Here is a 24,835-nt window from a genome sequence, read left to right on the forward strand (position 1 = left end):
ACTAGTCAAGAAAACTGCTCCAAATCACAGGGATCATTAGGCTGTAAAAAGCAAAACACTGTTAATCATCAGGTATTGCACATCCATTCAACTTGAGTCATAACTTTTTACTGAACAGCTTTTTAAGATGTTGCATGTGATAGTAATGTTAATGAAAGCTCTGTCATTTAGAATCTAAATTACCTTCAGTGTGTCTGTCAGTTTTGAGACTTTAGTTATTATCGATCATTTACTACTTTCGAAGCAAACAATGATAGTGACTTTGAAAATTCACTGTCACGGAACCAAGAATCACTGACTCGTGGAGATGGAACAATAAGTAATAACAATTTATTTCAAAACCAGGGTGTCTGTGCAGTTCAGGGGTTGGTCTGTCACAGGACTTGGCCCATACTTAGTTAAAAAAATGGTTAAAAATTGCTAAGTGGTGAGAGCATTACTAGAACAGTCGCCTAAAAGCTTTTACTTACGGTTTCAGAGAGAGGATTTTATAGCACCTTAACTCACTTGTTAAAGTGAAGTCACTCAGTCTTGAGGAGATGACCATGCTAGGGGTCCCTACAGTGGGGAGGATGTCATGTCCCAGGCCCACTGCTTCAGGAGGACTCAGAATGGTTTCTAGTGGTGAGGGAGCTCCATCTATGCCCAAGCTGGATTGGGGCTCATGGTCATACATGGTCACAATGACACTCATTGGCTGGAGTAGTCTCTGAGGCAGCATCGAGGTGGAGTATGTAACTCAAGTCACATATCACCTGCACCATGCCTGAGGCTGAAGTCCTCTTGGGGACAGGTGTTCCTGCCACAGTCATGAAAGAATAAGACTTTTTTAAGTTAAAGTTTTCTAGGCAATGGGTAGGGCTATGTTTAACAAATCTTCTGAAAGGATGAAGAACCTGATCCAAGGAAGAAAATTTTAAAAATTGACAGAGAAGGAAATATGTGTTGCTGCAATATATTGTTGTTAATCGAAGGGCTGTTTTTCTTGAAAATAAGAACGAGGAGGAAATAATACTAAAGGAAGAAAATATGTCAGCTTGGGGGTCTTTCAATATAAGTAGTTGTGGAGCTGAGAGAGTGAATTTTTTGATTCCACAGTCAGTTTTTGAGGTCTCTTCCAGAGAGTGGTCCCCCTGAAGTGTAGTTCTGTCAAATTACAGTAGCTGTGCAAGGTCTTAGAGAAACCTTAAATGACAGCCTAGATAAAAATGTATCATGCATTTTTAAAATGTTGTGGGTTTTTTATGTTATTTTTTATACATAATTGAAACAGTATTTTAATCAATATGACTTGTAAATATAAACCTTATTTTTCTTTTGAAGCTTTACTGGTAATTGAAAAGAATTAGAGTGAACCTGTTGTTTTCATGGAAATGATGAGCCCGAGTAGTCTTTCACATGACTTTTTCAGGATATCTGCAACTTGAAATGTATTTGAGCATCCTAAAATTAGAAGATTTAGTTGGACTGATGTTCTACATAGACAGTAAATATGTAAAGTATAAAAAAACATATGGGCTGCTACTTGTAAGAATGACTAGTAAAACTCAAGTTTGCAGTTTTTGACATTCCAGTAACAGGTAGCAAGAATGTCTCTGCTCAGGAGACTTTCTCTTGATGATACTCCTTTTATCCCAAGAAGCAGAAAAGTTTTCTTGCTATTATAATGGTAGTTTGAAGATGAGTTGCTTTCTGGCAATGTTTCAGAGAAGCAAATCTGCTGTATCACTGGAATCTTGCATCACACAGATGCTGATAAACAAATCTCATGAGGAGTGATTGCTGTTTTGGTTTTTTTTGCAGATGACATTAAAGTATCTGTGAATGATTTTATTATCAAGGCAACTGCAGTTACTCTGAAGGTAAGTGAATGATTGACTTTAAAAATCATGTTCTATAGTAAACTGCCAAGGAGACACAAGAAGTATTTTGTGAGCCTGTGTGGAGAAATGAATGCAATCATAGCAAAGCTTTCAATTACTTATCATCAGTTGTTTTTAAGCTCACCAGGTAAAATTCTTTACATGCTATGCTGTGGACTGTAAAAAATGATAACTTCTTAGTAAAGATCTACTTACTACAGTTATGACCTGCACATAACAGTAGATTAGTCAGCAGACTAAAGCAACTGGCAAGATACATGTAGAAAAGGGGACACACGTGTGATCCTCAGAATATCCTACAGAGCTTGCTGTCATCATCAATGAAATATACATACATGTGACAATGAATTAATGCAGATGTTCATGTAGCTTGGTATTACTATTGCTTTGTTACCTTTTCCTTCTTCATTGTACAGTGATCGCACCTTCTAGCTATGATAAATGCCTAGAAAAGCTAAACTTTTCTGATAATGCATCATTTGAGCAGTGGGTTCTAAAAGCTACAGACAAAATGAAACAATCGGAACAGGAACCAGGCTAGTTACATTACTTCACAATAATATAAAACATCAGAAAAGGAGTGAGAGCCATTTTTCTTATTTGTAAGAATTTTTTTAACTATTCAAAAGATGAAGGAAGAATTTAATATGAGTAACATGAAAGTGTGGATCTAAGAGAGCATACTGCACTGAAATGGACTTCAGTAAATTCTAGCCAAACTTTATGTAAATATTAAATTAAATATTATTATTGCAAGAGCTTTAGATTTTGATGGAAAATAGATAGGATTGTAGGTATCTTGATAAGCAAGTTCTTGAGAAAAATTCTGGGCATTGGATAGACTGGAAAAATCTTCCCAAATTATTCTATAGTAGAAGCAGAACGAGGAGCAAGATATGTTTGCTATGAATTTACTAGAGGTGAATGTAGCTTCTTTTTGTGGCCCAGTGAGACCTTATGCAAGGTTCACCAGAAATGGCTGTGAACTGCTAGCTGCAGCATGGGGATAGCAAATCTCTGCACCAGAGAGCTGGTAAAAGGAACAGAGAGGACAAGCAGAGGAATGAAAGATAAGGTTTAGTGGTTTTCTCTTTGTCAGATCCCTTTACAAGGTTCTAATAGGTTTGTAAATTCCATTTGATTCAAGTTAAGATGATAATGACACCAGCAATCCTCAATCCTTTTCAGTAATTGATTTTATTTGCTGTTTCTACTATTTTGGGCTATGACTGTGACTACTGGAAAATAAGACTTCGTTTGCAGGGGCAAAGAAACATAAAAGAGAAAGAAAAGGTGAAAGAAGGAAAAGAAAGAAAGAAAGGGGCAGAGAAAGAAATAGGTCACCAGTATGCATTCCAGAAATGGTCCTCTGCGATTTTATTCTGTTGTCAAAGTCCTCAATGTAGTGGGCACACATGTCCTGTTGACTATCGAGAAATCTTTTATGCTGCGCTGTCCTATGCCCCTTCTTTCACATTAGTGTTGGAGGTGAGAGGAGGCATCTCCTTGTTAACATTGGAGTCAAGAGGAGGTGTGGTCTCTGTCTGTGGATGTCAGGCAGGGGGTTCTGGAGGCCCATGAGAGGCCTTTGTATTATTTAGACCCAAAATGCTAGGCAACGGCATTCATGGATTGGGCAAGTACAGCTTTTCCTCTGCTCTGATTGGCTGATTTTGGGGAACTCAGTTCCGGGAACGAAGCCCAGCTTTGGTCATGCTTCATTCTCAGGTGCAGTTCCCATTGCCACAGCAACCAAACTGTGGAAGATAATGTTTAGAACACTCTAGCTGACCCAGATGAAAATGTTTGGGTCATTCTAAGCAAAACAGTGTGTCACACTCTTGTACACTAAAAAAGACAAGTCAAGGGAGATAATGGGATGTGGAAAACAATGCATGGATATAGTAGGATCTCAATTTCCATGCTTTTTAAGTCAATTTCCTGTGGTTTGTTTTGGCGGAGAAATGACACTGCTCTATAGCTTTGCATGCTGGGCATCTGTAAAATGGTATCAGTGACTCCTGAAGCAATTTGTAGACTTCTGTTAATTTTTTCCAGCACCACCAAAAAACCTTCTGGCTGCCTTGCATTTTTGTTTCCTGGAGCATATGTTCATGCTTTTTGAAGAACAAAATAAATGCAAGCTAATCATGTATATCTAGTCCTAGACACCCCCCCCGTGATTTTTTTTTTTGTTGCTGCTGTTGTTGTTTTCTTGCTTGTAGCAGTCCTCATGAAGGGTGTTACCTGTTCTTTGCCTTCATTTACAGACAGCAGTCTGTAATGTACTAGTTAATTTGCTGAATGCCTGTAGATAGATATGTGTCTTTAAGGATTTTCCTTTTTCTTGATAATTGATTGCACCATTGTTCTTTTAACAGCTGTCTTTTTTTTACTATGTCTCTGTCTCTAGCAAATGCCAGATGTGAATGTAACCTGGGATGGAGAAGTCTGCAGGCAGCTACAGTCCATTGACATTTCCGTTGCTGTAGCAACAGACCGAGGTCTCATCACACCAATCATAAAAGATGTTGCTGTCAAGGGAATAAAGGAAATTGCTGCTTCTGCAAAGGTAGGTCTTTAAACGTATGGCAGGTGAGGAATACAGTAGTTATATAACATTTTATAGCAATGTAACATGACCGAAATATACATCAGTAATAACAAAGGCAATTTCAAAATGGAGCTAAAGCAGTTTCAGCATTCCTTAGACTTCGGAACTACTATTAATTTTACAACTCTGTTAATTTTTAATTAACAACAACTTCGCCATCATGTTATTTGGTTGAATGCTGGCTAGACTGTTTGAAAAATAAACCTGTACAGGCTTCTGCAATTTGATAGGACTATATTTCTATAATCCTTATAAGAAAGCTAGATAATGTTAATTTATTCAGTATTTCTGGTCTTTGGGATTGAGCTTTTGGCTTGGGGGGAGGGTTTCTTGGCCGCTTTCCCAGAAATTAGGTAGTGGCTACTTGTCTTATTCTCTGTGCTGTTGTATTGTGGCACTTATTTCTGTCTCTGGTTTTTTCGATATGCAGTTCAGTTGAGAATATCACCCACACGGTAACATTAAACTCCTCAGACTCATGAGCAGTGTTTTGCATAGACCAGATGCGCAATAGAGTGACTTCAATCTGTGGCGGTTACCAGCCACAGAAGTAGTATTTTGTAGCAGGTAAAAATATAACGAGTGGTGAAATGCCCCAACACAGGCTTTTTTTTATCATTTAATGAATGCTAATCAAAAGCCTGCAGTATCTGAGGAGTGCAGTGGAAGTAGCTGTTAGGGCATAAAACTGTCCCAGAACTAGACACAAGTTGCACTATGTAAATTTTTGTCTTTTCTCAAAAAAATACAGAAATCATAATAGTCTGTGTTGTCATAGGGGAAAAAAACAACATGTTTGTAGCAGAAAAAAGATGTCATGCCACAAAACATTCATAATTGGATGTTTTTAAGATTTTTTGAGTCTATATTGCTTAGTGCATGTTGAACGTATTGTGAGAACAAATCCTTTGGCTAATATAATAGCTAGCCAAGGGGGAAAGTCAGCTGAGATTATGTTATTCTGTGACTAGTGATAGATTGACAAGAAAAGCTTTCTTTCTATAGATTGCTTATATGTCCCTTTCTTCTACATGTTAATTCTAACTTCTTTCCAGATCACGTACATCCTAGGACCATATTTTTGTCATTCAAATAATGACATTGCATGTATACATTTTGCTCATATTGACCCATTTTGTGAATCCTGTTCACATGGCTTCTGGTTCACTAATTATTCAGAGGTGAATAAAAGCCTAAACCAAAATTCATTGTATCCTTTTGACACTCTTATGAAATTAAGTTAGAGGGTTTTTTTAAAAAAGTGTAAGTTTGAATTATTTAGTGGGCAATTAATTAGAATGAGATTCTCTATAGCTTTTTGGTGTTTGTTTCTAAGCTGAATTTATTGCAGTTGTTAAAGTACCATGGCCTTTCAGAAGCCTTGCCTGAAAGATACTTAGAAATGTTTACAGGGAGGGCAGTTGTTTATCATGACCAACAGAGTTACATTACAACATGAAAGGTCACAACTATAACTACTAACCAACTCATTATCTCTGCAGAAATTTATTTTGTAATGACTCTACCTGCCACCCACATGCAAGCAAAACCAAGTCAATTCAGTCATAGGTTCCACTGTTGACTCTGGTGTTTAAAGGCAGGGGGAGGTTTCAATACAAATTACCTCTTGGTGGATTGAATTGAGTGCTTGACAGGTTATCCCTGGGAAGCAGAACAATTCCTGGAAAGTAATCTAGGAAATTAGAAGAAAAGTAGAAAATGTAAATTCCGAGAAAGAGCAGGGAATCCTAGAAAACAGTGATAGAATTTCTAAAGAGGGAGTTGAAAACAGAGAGGATTCATGGAATAATTCTTCTCCAAGAAAGTTCTACAAATGTGATATATCATTAATTTCATATTTTGATAATGTATTGGGGGGGGACTATTTAATTTCACTGAAATTTCCCTAACATAATTGAATGATTGGAAACTACTGTCAGTTGGCTTATTTTTACCAGAAGAAGGAAAACATAAACAGACTGTGTTGCTTTTATCAGTCTTCCCAGAAGCAGATCTGAGTCTGTTTCATTGACGGCTTTTTGGAAACAGTTATTTTTTTCTTAAAATGTCATAGTGCTGCAATTGTCACAATGTGACGTTTTCCATGCACTTTTCCACTTGTGGAACAAGTATGATACAAGACAGAAACACTAAACATATTCTGTATGAGTAGGGTAGATTAGGTATCCTGCATATGAGGTCCAACACAAAACAAACAAACAACCAAATGAGGCTGTGACCATTTATTTAATGAATCAACTACTATCACCTTCAAAATGGTTCCCTTCTGAGTTGACACACAGCTTTGTATGTTGCTGCCAACATTCAAAGCAATTCCATAGGTAATTTTCTGAAAGGCTGTTGAGGATTTCCATTGGTTTTGCTTTCACATCTTTTAATGACAACAAATGGATTCCTTTGGGTGCTGACTTATCTTTGGGATTTCTTTACCAGACAATAATTGATAGGTTTCTGTCACAGATTTCTTTTTCGCAAGACTCACTGTTCAGTCTCGCACGCCAACGTTTTCCCATGAGGGGTAAGAAAACATCATATTTGAACCCACATCCACTCATACTGAGTTAAGTAATCAAGCTGAGCCTTTCTCTCATATATAGAACAGCATGTTCTATAACCACCTCTATAACTCTCCCCTCTCAGTCTTGGTACCTGAGCTATAGGATTAGTCTCATATTTGGACCTAGTATATTCCTACTTCAGTCTCTGCTGTTAGTCAAAGAATTCCTAATTATGAAAAGGTTGCTAATAATTGAGAAGTCATCTGACACGATTCTAGTCACCCCTTTTTCTGTTGGGTTCTCACAGAGTGCTGGGAACAGATTGGTGGCTGAATAACTGGCTCTTAACCCACCAATGAGTGCCTTTTCTCTTGAGGTCCACACAGTCCTTTTTTCCTTATGTGACAATTCCTGTATTACCCAGCCTGATTCCCATGGATTCCATCTAAGGAACCTCTGATCTAGAAACATCATAAGTGGGACCTTCAGGAGATTTGTCTCATCAGCTAGATTTTTTTTTTATCTAAAACCACCAGGGAGAATGGCGGCTCCACTGGAAAAACTAGTGCAAAGTTTGTAAGATGAGAGAAGAGCTTTTGCTGAACAGCCAGTATTGCTGTGAAGGTCAAGTTTTGTGTCTTAGTCTCTTTTTCAAATCATTGCAGCTACAACAGTTGCTGATGTGCTTCCCTAAATCCAAAAGCGGATGACTTCTTAATGTCTGTATGGTACTGAGAATGTCTTACTGAAGTAAAAAAATTGTCTATTACAGCATTTTAATTTCTTTCCTTTCTCCTCTTCTTTTTCTTCTTGCATTTTCCTTAGGCTCTAGCAAAGAAAGCAAGAGATGGAAAACTGTTACCAGAAGAGTACCAGGGAGGATCTTTTAGGTAAAACTTTCTAGCAGTGTTTAATACATCTGTGTATTAAACAGCAGTGTGGGTTCAAACTATTTTATCCTCAACTATTCCACTGTGTGTTAATGCACTGCTTTTTAAAAGCTTGCTCCATTTAGGATGAAACTCAATGTGATGATTCTGATTGCCAGACGTAGGTTATGTCCTTTATTGGGGGGAAACAATTATCTTGGTACAGATTTATTTCACCTGAGACTGATGTGAAGTTTATATTTTTCATACCGAGACTGACCTGACTTTTATTTTTGCGCAAAAAAAAATCAAGCCCTTGAGAGTCTGAATGGATTTGGCCTTGGGAGAGAATTAAGTTCTACTAGTCATTGAATAGAGATCATTTCTTCTAGGGGTTATATAATTTTTGACATTACTGACAACTCTTTTCTGTTTCATTTAGTATCTCCAATCTGGGCATGTTTGGCATCAATGATTTCACTGCAGTCATAAACCCTCCACAGGCCTGCATCCTAGCTGTGGGCCGAGCAAGACCAGAGCTCAAGATTGTGGAAGATGAAGAAGGGAATGAGCAACTTAAGCAGCATCAGCTCATAACAGTGACTCTTTCAAGTGATGGTCGAGTGGTAGATGGTGAACTGGCTTCAAAATTTCTGGAGACCTTGAAAGCCAACATAGAGAATCCCATACGACTAGCATTGTGTTAAACTTGGTGAGGATTGCTTCTTGTTTCGACAGCATAGATAACTGTTATGTACTTGGGTTTGTTTTTCTGTATAGAGGAGTAAATTGTCCATCTCACAGTAAATATTAAAATATTTAATTTCTTGAATTGAAATGAAAAACTATTCATTTTCATGCATTTAGTATTTTGTAATGTCCAGGTTTTATGCTGTAAAGCTAAAAGACATACTACATTTCTTCAAACACTTCGCAATAATGGCATATAACATTTGCCCAGAAAAGTCAGTCTCCTCAGAAAAGAAAAATTACAGAAAACTATGAAATTTTAAAAGGAGTAGTAGAGTGCTTTGGTTTGGAAGGGACCTTTAAATGTCGTTTAGTCCAACCCTTCTGTAGTGAGCAGAGCCATCTTAAACTAGATGAGGTTACTCAGAGCCCTGTCCCACCTGGCCTTTAAAGTTTGCAGTTTCCTCTGAGCAAACTGTTCCAGTGTTTCACCACACTCATTGTAAAAAATTCCTTTCTTACATCCAGTCTAAATCGATGCTTTTATTGGTTTAAAACCATTACCCCCTGTCCTATTGCAACAGGCCCTGCTAAGTACTGACTGTTAGTAAGGTCTTCCTGTTTTCCAGGCTAAACAACCTCAACTCTCTCAGCCTTTCTTTGTAGTTGGTGTGTTCCATTCCCTCTGATCATTTTTGTGGCCTTTCTGCGGACCTGCTGGAGCAGGTGGCACTGGAGCATGTGTGGTACTGAGGACTCCAGAGCTGGATGCAGTACTCAAGTGATTTCTTTCCTGTACTGAGATGGAATGGTTTATGTAAGGGTTAAATATCTAACTCATAGAGTGGCAAAAGCAAAAGTCATAATTGAGCAAAGTGCCCAGCTGCGTTCTGGTCAATACTGAGATAAATGTGTCACCAAATTTTATTGCTGCAGTAGAAAGCTTTTCACTTTTCAGAATCCATTTCTAACATTGTCATGGTTTAGCCCCACTCCTGGCCTAGTTGACAGCTCTTCCAGCTCTTCAAGGAATTACTCAGTAGGACCCTCTGGGACCTGGTCCTCCGAGACAAGGGAGCAGAAGAGAACTGGAAAATATTTAAGGATGCTTTCTACAGGCTGCAAGAATATTCAGTCGCTGTATGTAGAAAATCAGGCAGGAGAGGGAAGAGATCGGCATAGATGAGTTGAGACCTGCTGGTTAAACTGAAAAAGAAGGAACTGCACAGGCAGTGCAAGCAGGGACGGAGAACCTGGGACATGTATAGAGATGCTGCCCCCTTGTGTAGGGATGAAGTCAGGAAGGCCAAGGCGCAGCTGGAGCTGAACTTTGCGAGGGAAGTAAAGACCAACAAGAAGGGCGTTTACAGGTGTGTCAATCAAAAGAGGAAGATCAAAGAGAACATACCCTCACTGATGACTGGAAATGGGGATCATGTATCAACAGATGAGGAAAGGGTGAGGTACTCAACAACATTTTTGCCTCAGTTTTCATTGATAACTGCTCTCCTCACCCCTCCTGGGTAATGGGACAGCAAGATGGTGACCAGGGGGGTAAAACCCCTCCCACAGTAGAGGAGGATCAGGTTCGCGAACACCTGAGCAACCTGAACATATATATAAGTCTATGGGACCTGATGAGATGCATCCCAGAGTCCTGAGGCAATTGGCAGATATGATTGCCAAGCCACTCTCCATGAATTTTGAAAAGTCATGACAGTCAGGAGAAGTCCCTGGTGACTGGAATCAGTTGTGCTGATTTTTAAAAAGGGTAGAAAAGATGACCGTGGGAACTACTGACCTGTCAGCCTCACCTATGTGCCTGGGAAAATCATGGAACAGATCCTCTTAGAAGCTATTCTAAAGCACTTGGAGGACAGGGAGGTGATTAATGGCAGCCGGCATGGCTTCATCAGGGTCAAATCCTGTATGACTAACCTATAGGCTTTCTTTGATGGGGTAACTGCAGCAGTGGGCATGGGTAAACCGATGGATGTGATCTATCTAGACTTTTGTAAAGCCTTTGACACAGTCCCCCACAACATCCTTCTCTCTAAATTGGATTTGATGGGTGGGCAGTAGGGCTAAGAAACTTAGTTGGATGGTTGTATTCAGAGAGTAGTGGTCAATGGCTTGAAGTCCAGATTGAGATCTGTGACAAGTGGTGTCCCTCGGGGGTCCATACTGGGACCGGTGCTGTTTAATATCTTCATCAATGATATTGACAGTGAAATTGAGTGCACCCTCAGCAAGTTTGCAGATGACAGCAAGTTTGCAGATGTGCGCTCGCAACCCAGAAGGTCAACCATATTCTGGGCTGCATCAAAAGACACGTGGCCAGCAGGTCGAGGGAAGTGATTCTGTGCCTCTATTCTGCTCTTATGAGACCTCATCTGAAATACTGTGTCCAGTTCTGGAATTCTCAATGTAAGAAGGATATGGAGCTGTTGGAATGGGTCCAGAGGAGGGCTACAAAGATGATCGGAGGGCTGGAGCACCTTCCGTACAAGGACACGCTGAGAGAGTTGAGCTTGTTCAGCCTGGAGAAGAGAAGGCTAAGAGGAGATCTTATAACAACCTTCCAGTACCTGAAGGTGGCATACAAGAAAGCTGGAGAGGGGCTATTCATAAAGGCTTGTGGGGATAGGACTAGAGGCAATGGGTGTAAACTGGAGAGGGGCAGATTTAGACTAGACATTAGGAAGAGTTTCTTCACCATGGGAGTGGTGAGACAGTGAAACAGGTTGCCCAGGGAGGTTGTGGATGCCGCATCCCTGGAGGTGTTCAAGGCCAGGTTGGGTGGGGCCTTGGGCAGCCTGCTTTAGTGGGATGTCCCGGGGGGTTGGAATTAGGTGATCTTTAAGGTCCCTTCCACCCAAACTGCTCTATGATTCTATTATTCTATGATTCTATGTTATGAAGAGATGTCTTCTGAAGCCACCTCTGTTTGTAGCCTTTCCCTGTCTCAAACACAAGCTCAAGTAGAGACCTGGAGCCAGCTCCAAATCAGCAAGAGTTTTGACTGTTATGAAGTTCATAATAACATTAAAATTAGACCTTAGAAAGTAATAGAATATGCATAAGATTTCTGAGAAACGTATACATATGCATGTATGCAGGAAATACATTCTGTAACGAGCATTCTTTATCAGGTCATTTGCTTTCTAAAACTCCAAAACAAACCTTAGAGAATTTATTTGTCAGCATTTTCAGTATCATGATAACAATATCTAATTTTCTTTTACTAATTTTTTTTTAAAATTTAAAATTAATTTCTATGCATTGAAAGAATCTGTGGCCTAGTTTACCAAAAGCATTTATGAATACACGAAGGTTTTCACAAAACTGTGGATATATATCTATAGTTCTAAATGTTTTCATTAGAACTGCGATGAACATTTCAAAGATGTTCATTTGCAGAAGTTTTTATTTAGATGTAGATTTATATAAAGAATAAAATGTATGCATAAAGATTATTTTAGTACTGACTATCACTTTTTAAAGTAAGAAGTCATTTATGTGTCAGTCATTTAAATCATTTAAAGAATTTCTTAGCTGGCAATGCTTAATGCCTTTTTCCATCAGTCCCTGAAAGCCTTGATTCACTTCACTATGAATTGCTGATACCTTATATTGTCTCTGAATTCCTTATATGAAAAGACCTTTTTAAGGATGCTGTAAGTTTAAATAGAATACTTAAAAAAAATGGGTTTTATTCCAACAAAACCGTATTTGGACTTCAAAGGACACTTCAACTTTTTTTTAATTCTGTGAGGACTAAACTTTATCAGAAAGAGTTAAAATTTTTAAGAGTTTCTGACTAACCTTTCCTCAATAACTGTTTTCTTGCTTATGTGTAAATAGAATCCAAAGTTGTGAAATGACAATATTACTGGCGACGTCCACAGAGGTGCTAAGCTACTGAAAAGATTAAGATGGCAGCTCCAACTGCATCTTAAAAAGCTGCCTTCGGCTTTCAGTGATTTGATGAAATATGAGTGAGGAAGCATATGCCTTTTTTGTTCACGTCTCAGGTCTCTTGGCATTCAGTTTCATCTCTTTCAAGCAACCAAACTGTAAGAAGACAAAGAAAACAACTGACCATATAGCAGAAAATTGAAGCACCTTTCAATCAGCAGTCCTGGATATCTAGGGAGATCCCAGTTGACTGGAGGTTTTCAAATATGGTGCCCATCCACAAGAAGGGCTGAAAGAAGGATTTGAGGAACTAGAAGCCTGTCAGTCCAAACTCAGTGATGAGGAGGGTTGTGAAGTAGATCATCTTCAGTGCCATCACATGACACGTACAGCACAACCAAGTGTTTAAGCCTAGTTGGCATGGGTTTATGAAACTAAGGTTCTGCTTTACTAATCTGATCTCCCTCTATGACAAGATGACCAGTTAGTGGATGAGCGAAAGGATGTGGATAATCTGGACTTTTGCAAACCTTTTGACACCATTTCCCACAGCATTGTTCTGGAGAAACTGGCTGCTCATGGCTTGAACAGCTGTACACTTTGATAGGTAAAAAACTTGCTGGATGGCCAAACCCAGAGAGTTGTGGTGAATGGAGTTGAATCCAGATGACAGCTGGTCACAACATACACATTAGGTTTCTTGTCTTGAACTGAGAGCATGACAATACTAAACCAATGCCTTTGATCTCAAACACCAAGGCAAATGAATTGTTATAAAAGGGCGTACTCTGGATTTTTCCCAGCACTGATCCAGGTGATTATTTGGAATAAGAGTTAACAAATAATTAGCATGATTGCAATTCATACAAATAGTTATGTAATTAAATTGTCTAGAGAGGGAGTACTTGCTGGCAGATTAGATAGAAAGTTGCAGAAGGAGACCATGCTGAAGAGGGTAATGGAGTTTCCAAGAACAGCAACATATGCCAGAGAGTAGAGATGAGCATCAAGAATGGAGGTGTGGTTCAACTGGCTGGCACTGTAGGAAGCAGAGCAAGCCTTTTGACTGGAAGAAGATATGAGCTGTCCCATGACTTGCAGCAAATCTAGCCTCTCTGTTTCGGGAACTGTTCAGTGAGGTCCTGAACAGAGCACTTACCTTCCATCATGGGGGTTTTTTCCACAGTAAAAGTTAACATTTGCACAGTTGCTTTCCTTCCGGCCATTGTGAGTAAATAATGCAATGAGTCTTTGGCATTTCTTATGTAGACTCTACTGAGTGTACATGTGATCATCGGAATAAAGATGGAGTTATTCAGTGACTTGTCTGGTCTAGTTCAAGTATCCAGCAAGGACAGTTGGTGCCTAGGATGCCAGTCAGGTGCTTTTTCAGTTTGTGTTGATTAAAAGTGCATCCTTGACTACAATGTACTTAATTAATTAAAACCATTTCAGTTCCATAGAAAATAGCTCTGATTCTGTTCATCTCTTCTGCTCCATAGAGTGGTGCCTCCATGTGAGCAGTGTAGCCCACTGTTGTCACATTGTAGAGCATTACAAGGGGCTCCTTCGATGAGGCTCAGAGGAAAACGGCAAGTTACTAAGTGCGGATACCCAATCTTGACTTTTTTTGCAGTTTTTCTTTTTTGGCTGGTGATACACTTTTAGTGCTTTTGTGTAATACATTAGCCATAAATATTGTATTGGGTAAAAGCTAAATTCCTCCAGGGGTCAGTGGAGAAATTCCTGAGATCCCTTATCCTCTGAATAGTGCCATGAACCTATAGTATTAATTCCAGATATTCAGGGACTGCTTCTGTGGGGAAATGATCAGGGAAACGTTTCCAAAGCATTATTCAAAATCCCAGAAGAATAAGGCCACATCTTTACGCCTCAGACATTCAAGAGAGAAAAGCACTTTTCTTTGCCAATATCATTTGGATAAAATGTTTTAGAAAGTTATAAGCAATAAGGGTCTATAGAGACTTTGTACGTGTGTGATGTGATGAGCAAGGACAGAAGAAAATTCTTCATCTTCTCTCAATCTAAAGGAGTATATTTTACTTTCCACGCCACTCCAAGATGTCTGCAGTATGGAACATCTTTCCACCACACGTGGAGGACAAACCCTCAAAGGTAGATATATTACACACAATTTTGCATGGTTTAAGAAGCAAAGACTCTCCCAAGTGAGCACTTCTTGCATCTGTTTTAACAAGTTATAGACAACAAGCTATAGACAACAAACCCATGGTTTATTTTCATTTCCTTTCCATTTCTAACAGCTACTGAACCAAACAGCATCACAGGTTGATGCCAATGATAAATACTAGCAACCCATCTAACCTGACTTTCCTCTACAAAAAAGATACCAGCCCCAATGGTCTTGGTCAGAAGTTGTTTTCTATAGTGTATTTTGCTGTGCATTTGTATAGTCACCATGAGAATCCTGTATTTCAATGATTCTCTTCCATTACCTTCTTCAGCAATTTTATTCAATTCTGACATTTCAAGGGGTTAAATCTATTATCCGGACATCAATCTCCTGGCAGATTCTTTGATAAAATTGATATTGCTCTGTAGATGGAGGAAATACAAATCTGGATTTTACACAGAAGACAATCTTTTCAGGATTATTAGCAGCTAGGTGGGTACTTCAGAAGGAGATATTTTCTTTATAATAACATAAATACATGTTATTGTACATCATCCTTGAGGTAGCATGATTAAACTCCAGTGGGGTATCAGTCACTCTTTTTGGAGCTTTAGAAATTGTTGTAAATTTCCAGGCTGCATTTCCACAGTGTATTGTTTATAATGAATCTGCCAGAATTTTAAACAGGCATATTCTTACATTGTGATGTTAAAATATTCTATAGCACCTACTTCACAAAGCAAGATCATTTCAATTTATTGTAAAGTAAGTTCTGTTTTCTAAAATGCATCAAAGGGTATGGAAAACTGTTTAAAATTGCCTGCACTAGGAACAGAAGGCAGAATGATGAAGGAGGAAGGGAATTGCTGCTGCCAGAGACTGATTTGAGAGGTCCACTTATTAACTTATTTTGTCAACATCTAACAGTGGAAGTGATGTAGAAAAAGAAGTTTGGAAAATGAAAGCTATTTGTAACTGAATACTGGCATAGGTGTTAGACACATCACTCATAAGTTTTTGAGTTCAGTGTACTTCTCCACATAACAGGAATCATAATCTGTAGTACAACTTCCTCCTGGATTTGGAAGAAACTTGCTTCTTCTTGTGACCTGAATTTTCCATAGTACTTCTTTATCCCCAGCACATAATAGAATAGAACATTTACTACCCTTAAACTTTAAGAGGGTCAGGATTTCTATCTCTGACATTTAGATCCACTGCCAAATCACAAAAGTAACCGTTATCTTTAAAGCAGCACATTCAATTCTCCGTTAGTGAACAAGCTGAAGAAAAAACAGCAGTGTATTAGAAATGGAGTAAACACTGGTATTTCTTCTTGATAAATGCTCTGTTGTACTTCGTAACATATAGGCCTTATCTCTACTATTTACTACAGTGATACTGCATCTCACTGAATCATTAGTTACAGTTTGTTTTTAAGAAAGGAAAGTGCTGCCATTTCTCTTAGCAGCAGAATTATTACAATATGCCAATATGTTTGGCAGTATGCTAGCAATGTCCTGTTTCTAAGAATGCAAAAGCAGAACGATAGAATCATAGAGTAGTTTGGGTTGGAAGGGACCTCAAAGATCATCTGGTTCCAACCCATCTGTATGGGCATGGACACGTCCCACTAAACCAGGCTGCCCAAGGTCGCATCCAACCTGGCCTTGAACACCGCCAGGGATGGGGTATCCACAGCTTCCCTGGGCAACGTGTTACAGTGTCTCACCACTCTCACAGTGAAGACATTCCTCCTTATGTCTAGTCTAAATCTTCCCTTCTCCAGTTTATACCCGTTGCCCTTAGTCCTATCGCTACAAGCCTTTGTAAAGAGTCCCTCTCCAGCTTTCTTGTAGGCCCCCTTCAGGTACTGGAAGGTTGCTATAAGGTCTTGGAGCCTTCTCTTCTCCAGGCTGAACAAGCCCAACTCTCTCAGCCTGTCCTCGCATGGGAGGTGCTCCAGCACCTTTGTAGCCTTTGTAGCCCTCACCTTTGTAGCCCTTCTCTGGACCCATTCCAAGAGTTCCATATCCTTCTTAGGGTGAGGATTCCAGAACTGGACACAATTCTCTAGATGAGGTCTCATAAGAGGAGAATAGAGGGTCAGAATCACCTTCCTTGACCTGCTGCCACGCTAATTTTGATGCAACCCAGGATATGGTTTGCCTTCTGGGCTGAGAGCACACTGCCGGCTCATGTTGAGCTTCTCATCAATCAGTACCCCCAAGTCCTTCTCCACAGGGCTGCTCTCAAGCACGTCGTCCCCCATCCTGTACTGAAACTGTGAATTGACTCACACAAACTTTTTTAGAAGCTACATAATAAACAAGAACACAACAGTAGTTTAAACAATTTGTAGCCCTCACTCTCAGTAGCCTAGGGAATAACAAAATATCCTGGAAAGTTTTATTGAGTCAAAAGAATACCTATGAAACAAAATGAAATGTTACATACCTTCACTGTGTTTATATGTTTTGAGATTATTGGGGCAGCCCCAGGAAATTTAACTTTGAAAACCTTTTTATTGCACACAGCCATTGCTAAATTGGTATGGATTTAGAGTGACAGTCCATGCTAAAGTGAGGGTAACCCTTGAGAGAGGGTACACTATGTCGCCATGCATATTCATACATTGTATTCAGTATTTATTCTCTGGTCAACAATATACATTATATGAAGTATTTAAATTAATTAATTTGGTGGAAGGCACAGTTACTCTGTTACACAGATTAATGTATTTTTTGGTGACAGCCACTTTATAACAGCAGATTCACTTGGTAGTCATCTGGCTAACTAAACTGGGGAAGAAATGTAGATTTAGTTTTTGCAATTTTAGTAGAACATGCAAATTTATTAGTGTTCACAAAACTTGCTAGTGAGCTATTAGGAAGACCAGGGTCTTCTGAGCAGTATTTGCTTTCTTTTATTCCATCCCAATGCTTTGTTTTTTCTTTCACCATGTCCTTACTTTCATCTCTCAATCTTTCTTCTTTTTTTCCTTCCTCCTAATTTTCCCCTTAGTGTGTCTCATTTGTCTTTTTTTTTCTTTCTCTGTTCTCTGTTCTGTCTTCCTACACACACACTTCCACAGGTTCTAACATTATTCTGCTTTGTGTGCTTCTCAATTTTACATTCTCATTTTCTTCTATTTTCACTTCATAAGTCTCTTTCCCATTATTATTTTTGGCCTCAGCTTTACCAGTAGTCAAGTGCAGCCTTATACAAATTTATATATGGTATGAAATATTAGAGGATGTGAATGGAAGTGATCTTTCAGTGGTATCAACAATAAGTATCCAGGGCTCTTCAGCTATTTAAATAATGATATCTTCTTTGTCCAATTGTTTCCAAGGTTTATTAGGTTTTTCATACTTGAATGTTAATTTCAAATCTCTTCCCAACTGAACATCTGACTAAGATTTTAACTATGCCATCCCATCTGAAAAGAGAGGCAAAGTTCCCTCCCTCTGCACAGTACAAATAGTAGCATTGAATAGTTTCCAAGCCAGTATAATATACTACAGGGACTGACTTTTAAGACTGTGCGGGCAAGTCAGCAAAGATAGTGACAGCAGAACAGAGGAATAAGCAGAGAACTGGGAAAGAGCTGTATAGTGAATTGTGCCCAGGGGAAATGTTCCAGGTTGACTAATTGCTGCCAACCTCCCTAGAAAGCTTGCTGTACAGCTTTGTGTTGTTTCAAAGTTATTGTGCTATGTTACTGTGTGCCACTGAGATCCATCTTGGAGGCTTCTGCAGTTAGAAAAAAACATACCAAAGCAACTCTCTCTCCTTTCCCCCAAACAGATATTTTCTTGCATGCTATTTATTAGCATGAAAATATCGTTTTGGAGATTTCTTGGTAAAGCAGTGGGTGTGGATTGCAACAGAGAAACCATACAATTTGAAAACACCCAATACTACCACAATCACATAGTAGTATCCAGTCACTGCTGTGATCTCAATATATAGGAACATATTATGCTTTTGTTACACTCGTTATTTTTACTTTTCTTTTAGATTTGTTCAGGTAAATACAGTTTGTCTATACCAAGTTAAGAGCTACTGTTGGAGCTGTTGTATATAACTCCCTTTTTACAGTCTGACGAAGGTTCGGATCTCCACTAGCCTGAGCCTGCACAGCTCCATTGACTTCATCTGGGAGCTTTCAGCCTAGACTTTTGTTCTAATTACATATTCATCAATATGTAGAAAAAGATTCTGTTGAACAATCAGTTTAAGCACCATTCTTATAAACTAGAGGTTCGTGCAGTTTTATGCATTAACTGGTCCATCACAAGCCTATCTGGTTTATCACACCCAGATACAGTTTGCAGCTACATTATTTTTTTCATAGCATTCTTTGGGCTTTGTGGTTAATTTTTGAAAGGAAGCAGCGTGTTAAGTACTTCATGTCTTTGAATCATTGAAATTCAAGGCATTGGGAAAGAGGTTCTCCCTAACCAGTTTTGCCTGATGACCTAATGGCAGCTGCTATTAGAAAAAATACTGTGTTTCCTTAGCCAGGATGTCCCTTTATTGGGTTCCTCTGCACTGCTTGATAATCTGAGCTGCTTCACGAGGAACCATCAGTGTCTGAATCTACTTTCCTGCAACTTGCAACATCTGTTGTTTCTGGGAACATGTTACAGACGCTGGTATAGAGATGCATAAGCAACATACTTATTGCAATATAAATAAATGATAGATGTATGACTTAACAGAAATAAACTATAATATTGATTTAAATAATAGAAACAATTCCATGATATTAAAGATGCTTACTTTTCCCAGGTATGTTTTCTTAGAAAGGAAATTAGGTTAGTAACCAAACCAGATAAAAATAAGAGGAGTGTATCTTTGGATGTGAGTTTCTCATCTATTTGTTCTATTAATGCTGAGAGAAGATTTTTTTTTGTTAAAGAATGGGTGAGAATTGCTCATATGCAACTGATGCGACAATTGACTGTTTTTCAGATATGTGCTGGTAATGATCTAATATCACAAGTATGCTTTGAAAAAAATACTTGTAGAAGTGCATCTACTTTACAGACCTTATTGATTTTTTCCCATAGTTACTTGTCAGGATGTACGTAGTCTAGAGCAGGAGGTCTTTTATTTAATGTACTATTATCCAACGCTACAAGTCAGAGCAGGGTTTTCCTTCATTGTTTTTCTGTTGTTAAGGCGTATGTTTATAAAACTAGATGTTTCAAAGGTTTTTCTTAATTATGGATTTTCAAATAAAAACATGATAATGGCAAGGTCCTAAAATCTGGACTTATGTTCTCCTTCACTCAAGCCCAGTAGCAGGTGCAAGTCGAACAAGTTCTTTTGGCTTGTTGTGGGTGCAGCTGCTTTGAAATTAGCCACAGTAATCCTACAGCAAATTGAGATGTTTCCCTGTCAGAGTCGATCATGGAAGTTTGTGGTTATTGTTTTATGGTCTCTCCTTACCTTCTTTTCTGACACCTTTATTTGGTTCCTGACAACTGGATTCGTTTCTAGAACTACAAAGCTGTTCTCACTCAAAGTTTGTCTGTTTTCCCACGTCTAATCCACAGGAGATGTTTAGCAGACTTACACTGTGTTGCAACTCACTCATGGTCTCAGTTAAAAGCCTAATGGTCTGCTGGCAGGTCTTTAGACTGATCTGCTGGCAGGTCTTTAGACTGATCAAAAGCTGTGGGTGATTTTCGCCTATTTCACACTAGGCCATTATTCTATTTTTTTTTCTGTGTCTTCCAATCTCTGAACAGAGAGTTAAATTAAGTTATTTTTGTAGAGTCTTTTTCAGGGTAAGAAAATATTCAGGCACAGAAAGCTTAAGTCCACTGGCACAGGAGATCCTGTCTCTTCTTTACAGTCCAACGATTAGGGTGGGAGATAACAATTCACCTCTTCATCCTGTTTTCAACAGTGTTGTACTATAGATAAGTTAAAGTAAAACTAGAGGTTGTAGTAAGGTGGGTGTTGGTCTCTTCTCCCAAGTAACTAGCTATAGGATGAGAGGAAATGGCCTTAAGTTAAATCAGGAGAGGTTTGGACCAGATATTAGGAAAAAACTCTTTACTGAAAGAGTAGTGAAACATTGGAACAGGCTGTCCAGGGAACTGGTGGAGTCACCACCACTGGAGGTGTTAGAAAAATGTGTAGATGTGGCAGTTCGGGACAGGGTTTCGTAAGCATGTTGGTATTGGGCGGATGGTTGTACTGAATGATCTTAGAGATTTTTCCAACCTTAAAGATTCTATAATTCTGTGAATAAGACACATGAGAAATCTATTCAAAGTTATACACAGACATAGGGAGGGGGTGAAATTTTCCAGTGGCTACACCCTGGCCCATGAGACTTAATTATCCAAAACAGTATGATAACTAATGAAATATGTTTGCATAACTAACTCCCCTGGTTAGTTCTGGGGAGGCATGTGGCTTTCTTCCCACTTGAGGGATTTTCTTGTCTAATTCTCTTCCAAAGGTGAATAACATCATATTTCTCTAAATGCAGCTGAATGACAAAAAATAGGTAACACAAAATAGGTAATCACTTGACAACACAAAGCTCTACTGGTCAGTTAATGTGGAATCTCTTTCATAAAGCAATTTTTGGAACCTTCTTTTCTGATGTTTGTTTTGATCATCTGGTCACATTTCTAATGACTTCATTGAAGATTTTAATTTTTTTTAAAGCAAAGGCCTCACCTTGGCGTGGCATGAAAGCTAGGTAGGAAGGGAATCTAAGTGAAACCAATAAGTTTTGCTATAAGCAATGAAAGTTGAACATTGAAAGTAGAACACTGAGGAACTATCATTCCTCTTTATGCATGTCACGTCTCCTTTGAAGGTAACTACTTGAAATGCTGACTGCAGCTCAGTATTAACGTGGACACAGAAGCAGACGTGAGTTAATACTTCCACTGGCTTAGTGCCATGCTGGACCAGCTGCATTTAAACAAACAGAACTCTTATCTTGAGATGAGTTGATTATCACAGCCTTGAGCTGAGATGCCCTGAAACCCTCATGGTTTGTCCTTAAGGTATGTCTTAGTCTATGCTTTGATCTGTTTTTTTAATAGGCATCTGTTTTGCTGTCTCACATGAACTAGTGCTCTGTCTTTTCAAGAAAGGAAGGGCAAAAAACTTATCACTGAAAGTAGATGTGACCCTCCTGCAGTAAGTTTTGCAGACGGAAGTGAGGTCTCCTGCAAAAGAAAGGTGTAAATATGTTGTTTTCTTCCTTTCAGGCATAGTACTTGGTGGGAGAAGGTAAAAGTGCTATCTTCTAAACTATTGATGCCACTTTCTGCAAGTGTTCTATTTTTAAGTGTAGTATTAGAGAAGTTAACACTTGAAAGTGCCAAGGGAACTGTAGTACACTGGCTTCATTATCTATCTTTCAGGGTGGAACAGTCTTGGCCAGAGGTATGATATATGCCCACGAAGAAATTTGCAATATACTGTGTGTGATAGTTCACAGCAAGTGAAACCAAGGAAAGTCTTGAATTGTATAGAGTTAGACAGAGATAATATTAAAGTCTGTATACAGGAGTTACCCACGTCACAAAGTTTTCAATGGTTATACTGGATAGCTACAGTGCATTTAAACATTGTCCTGCTATAGCAACATGACTCATTTGTTCTTTTAAAGACAATTTGATTACATTAGGGGCATCATTTTTGGAAATCTGATCACTTACACTGGGTCAGTTAATTATGTTTTCTTTTCCAAACGTGCCTAGTTATCTTCTGAGTAAGCTTGGAGAATGTGAGTCTGAAGGAGTATTGGTGGGGTCTGTCTGTTTATAGGTAGAAAATACCCTGAAAAAATACATGGCTAGTATGTCATGCCAGCAAACTGGTAAATATTTTTTCTGATAGTAAACTGAAGAATGTAGACTATTGAAGAGATAACTCCTTTTTCTCATATGTCTTCCAATTGTTTGGGCTTACAAAAATACTTCTTAAGTTGGTACAAAATAGCTCCGTAAACAAAGCCCGAGTACTCCTTTGTGTTATACAAATTATACCTTATGAAAAAGCAGCTTTGTATCACAATTAATGAATCATAAGTATTAAGATTTTAGAGGACTTTAAATGTCAATATCTTTAAAAAATATGGGGTTGTCTACTGTCATATCTATTTCAAAATTATTTTTGTTTAGACAAGCTACTTTCACTGATTTTTTGGAAACTTCTAAACTAGAGATTTTTACTTAAGGTGATGAGGAGAAATCAGGACTTATATTCATGGATAATTTTATTGGAAAAGTTTATAATAGAATGGTGTGTCTGTGTGACAGCATATTGATGTGTGTGCTACTTAATAGAGAAGCCAGAATTTCTTGTTTATGAAACATTAAGTCTGCAGTAATCATCTGTTATGAACCAGAAGGAAAAAAACCACTGAGTAAACTGAAAAAAATCCTGCCTGCATACAGTCCATATGATTTGTGTGTAAATGGACAGTGATATATCCTTGTTACTTGAAAATATGAAAATTAGAAAGAGGCAGAGCTAGGTTTAAAACAATTAAAGTTTTTCTTAAAATGGCTGCAAGGATAACATAGGCATTAGATTTTAAATACTGTTGTGGCTTTGTTGTTTCCTTGACACAATTATTCTGCCAGAAAAAAAAATATCTGTTTACTACAGTCATGGTATGCTCAAGAATAATACAGGCAGTGATTGTTTTAGATCAATTTCTGGTAAATCTCAGCTTAAGTACTTGTGAAATAGCTCTTGACTGTCTTGAGAGTGAGAGTTACTGGGTAGAAGCCAAATAGCATGGATTTCCCAGGCTTGGTGCTTGTTAATTTAGGAATACAGAATTCCTTCATTAAATTGCTTAAAAACATCTCCTCCTCTCTGTTCTGGAAAACCAGATTACAAAAGCTTGAAGGCTAGCAGACCACTGCTGTCTTTACACGTAGTCTGCTTTGCTGCCAGTCCTGTAAACATTCCTGTAACATGAGTCAAGAGTTAAAAAGTAGAAGGTAGGCTCAGCATTACAGCAGGCAGAAGCAGCCAAATTAATAGCTTCTGAGTTATTAATTCTACTTTTATGGGATCACTATAACCAATTTGTATGAAATAGCAAGCCTCAGCTCACTGGGTTACCTATAGTTTTACTTTCCTTCTTGCAAAGTCGGCTCTTGCTGCAGCCAATGGAAGCATTCTGGGCCTTGGATTAATCATAAAGTATTCATAGATATTGAAATTAAATTATTCAGGAGACACTGACATAGAGACTTTCAGTCTTTAAAGTTCTTTGCCTATTCTAAGACACTTCCACATTTTCATTAACACTGCTCTCTGTTTTCTTTAAGGCAAAATGAGACAAACCAAACACCTGTGCAAATGAGAATACAAATTGCAACAGCACACAGTTACATGGTATATACCTGGTATTACACTGCAGGTATTTCAAGATTAAAAATACTGACATAGAGGTCCTAATTAACATATGTACACTGTTTTGTCAACAGGCAGCTTTTGAAATATGGATTCACCAGATCAAACTTTCTCAGATCTTGTTCCCTCTGTACTCCAACTGTACATGAAAGACATATCAGCAATTTATTTTCTGCATTTATTCACTTTATTTTAAAATGGATTGTGCCTGTTCTCTCTGGAGAAGTTTGCATGCAAATCTTCATCTAAGATTCTTTTTCCTAGCCACTGATTGATTACTTTTGTCTCATGTTTGGACATAGAGTAATTGAAAGAGCAAAGCAGGAGTTGCATCACCCTGGGGTTTATTCTGATGAGGATACCACATGCTTTAAACCTGCTTAAAAAAACCCTATGTATAAGCTACAAGAGAACACACAAACAGCCTGGAAAAAATAGCATAGGAACTGCTGTTACCAAAATGTCTATGCATGTACCTGGGTTTGTATTTCTGCAAAATAAACTTTATTTCAAAATATTCTGCAGCAGAAAAAGACCAGTTAGGATCTTTAGCACTTGAGGAAATAATCACTTGTTTCCTACACACTTCCTTATTTTTTTCCCCTCAGTGCATCACAATCTTTTTTCAGCTTGAATATTGTTATGGAAACAGCCAGAAATAAGCAATAATTACAGTAAAACATGACAAAATAAGGTGTTGTTGGAACCAGAAAAGCATAAAAGCAACATGCTTGTGGCTTATCTCCTTGGTGAGAGAAAGAGCTCAGGGT

At 38.4% G+C, this 24,835-nt stretch overlaps 1 protein-coding gene across 3 annotated transcripts in view; it reads left to right on the forward strand.

Annotated features, from left to right (window-relative positions):
* The window catches only part of PDHX (pyruvate dehydrogenase complex component X), a 56,380-nt gene extending 32,247 nt beyond the window's left edge, over positions 1-24,133 (forward strand). Inside the window, exons 8-12 of one of the 3 annotated variants that reach the window (XM_054067681.1) lie at positions 1,804-1,862; positions 4,297-4,455; positions 6,979-7,036; positions 7,842-7,906; positions 8,328-8,463. In XM_054067681.1, the coding sequence (XP_053923656.1) occupies positions 1,804-1,862; positions 4,297-4,455; positions 6,979-7,036; positions 7,842-7,906 (341 nt within the window). In that variant the 3' untranslated portion in view covers positions 8,328-8,463. Of the gene's footprint in view, positions 1-1,803; positions 1,863-4,296; positions 4,456-6,978; positions 7,037-7,841; positions 7,907-8,327; positions 12,052-12,609 lie in introns of those variants that run through there. The other 2 variants (XM_054067680.1, XM_009571947.2) reach the window with 2 other exon arrangements.
* The last annotated feature ends 702 nt before the right edge of the window (positions 24,134-24,835 follow it).

Source organism: Cuculus canorus, chromosome 5 (assembly GCF_017976375.1).
Source record: "Cuculus canorus isolate bCucCan1 chromosome 5, bCucCan1.pri, whole genome shotgun sequence".
In the NCBI taxonomy this organism is placed as follows: domain Eukaryota; kingdom Metazoa; phylum Chordata; class Aves; order Cuculiformes; family Cuculidae; genus Cuculus; species Cuculus canorus.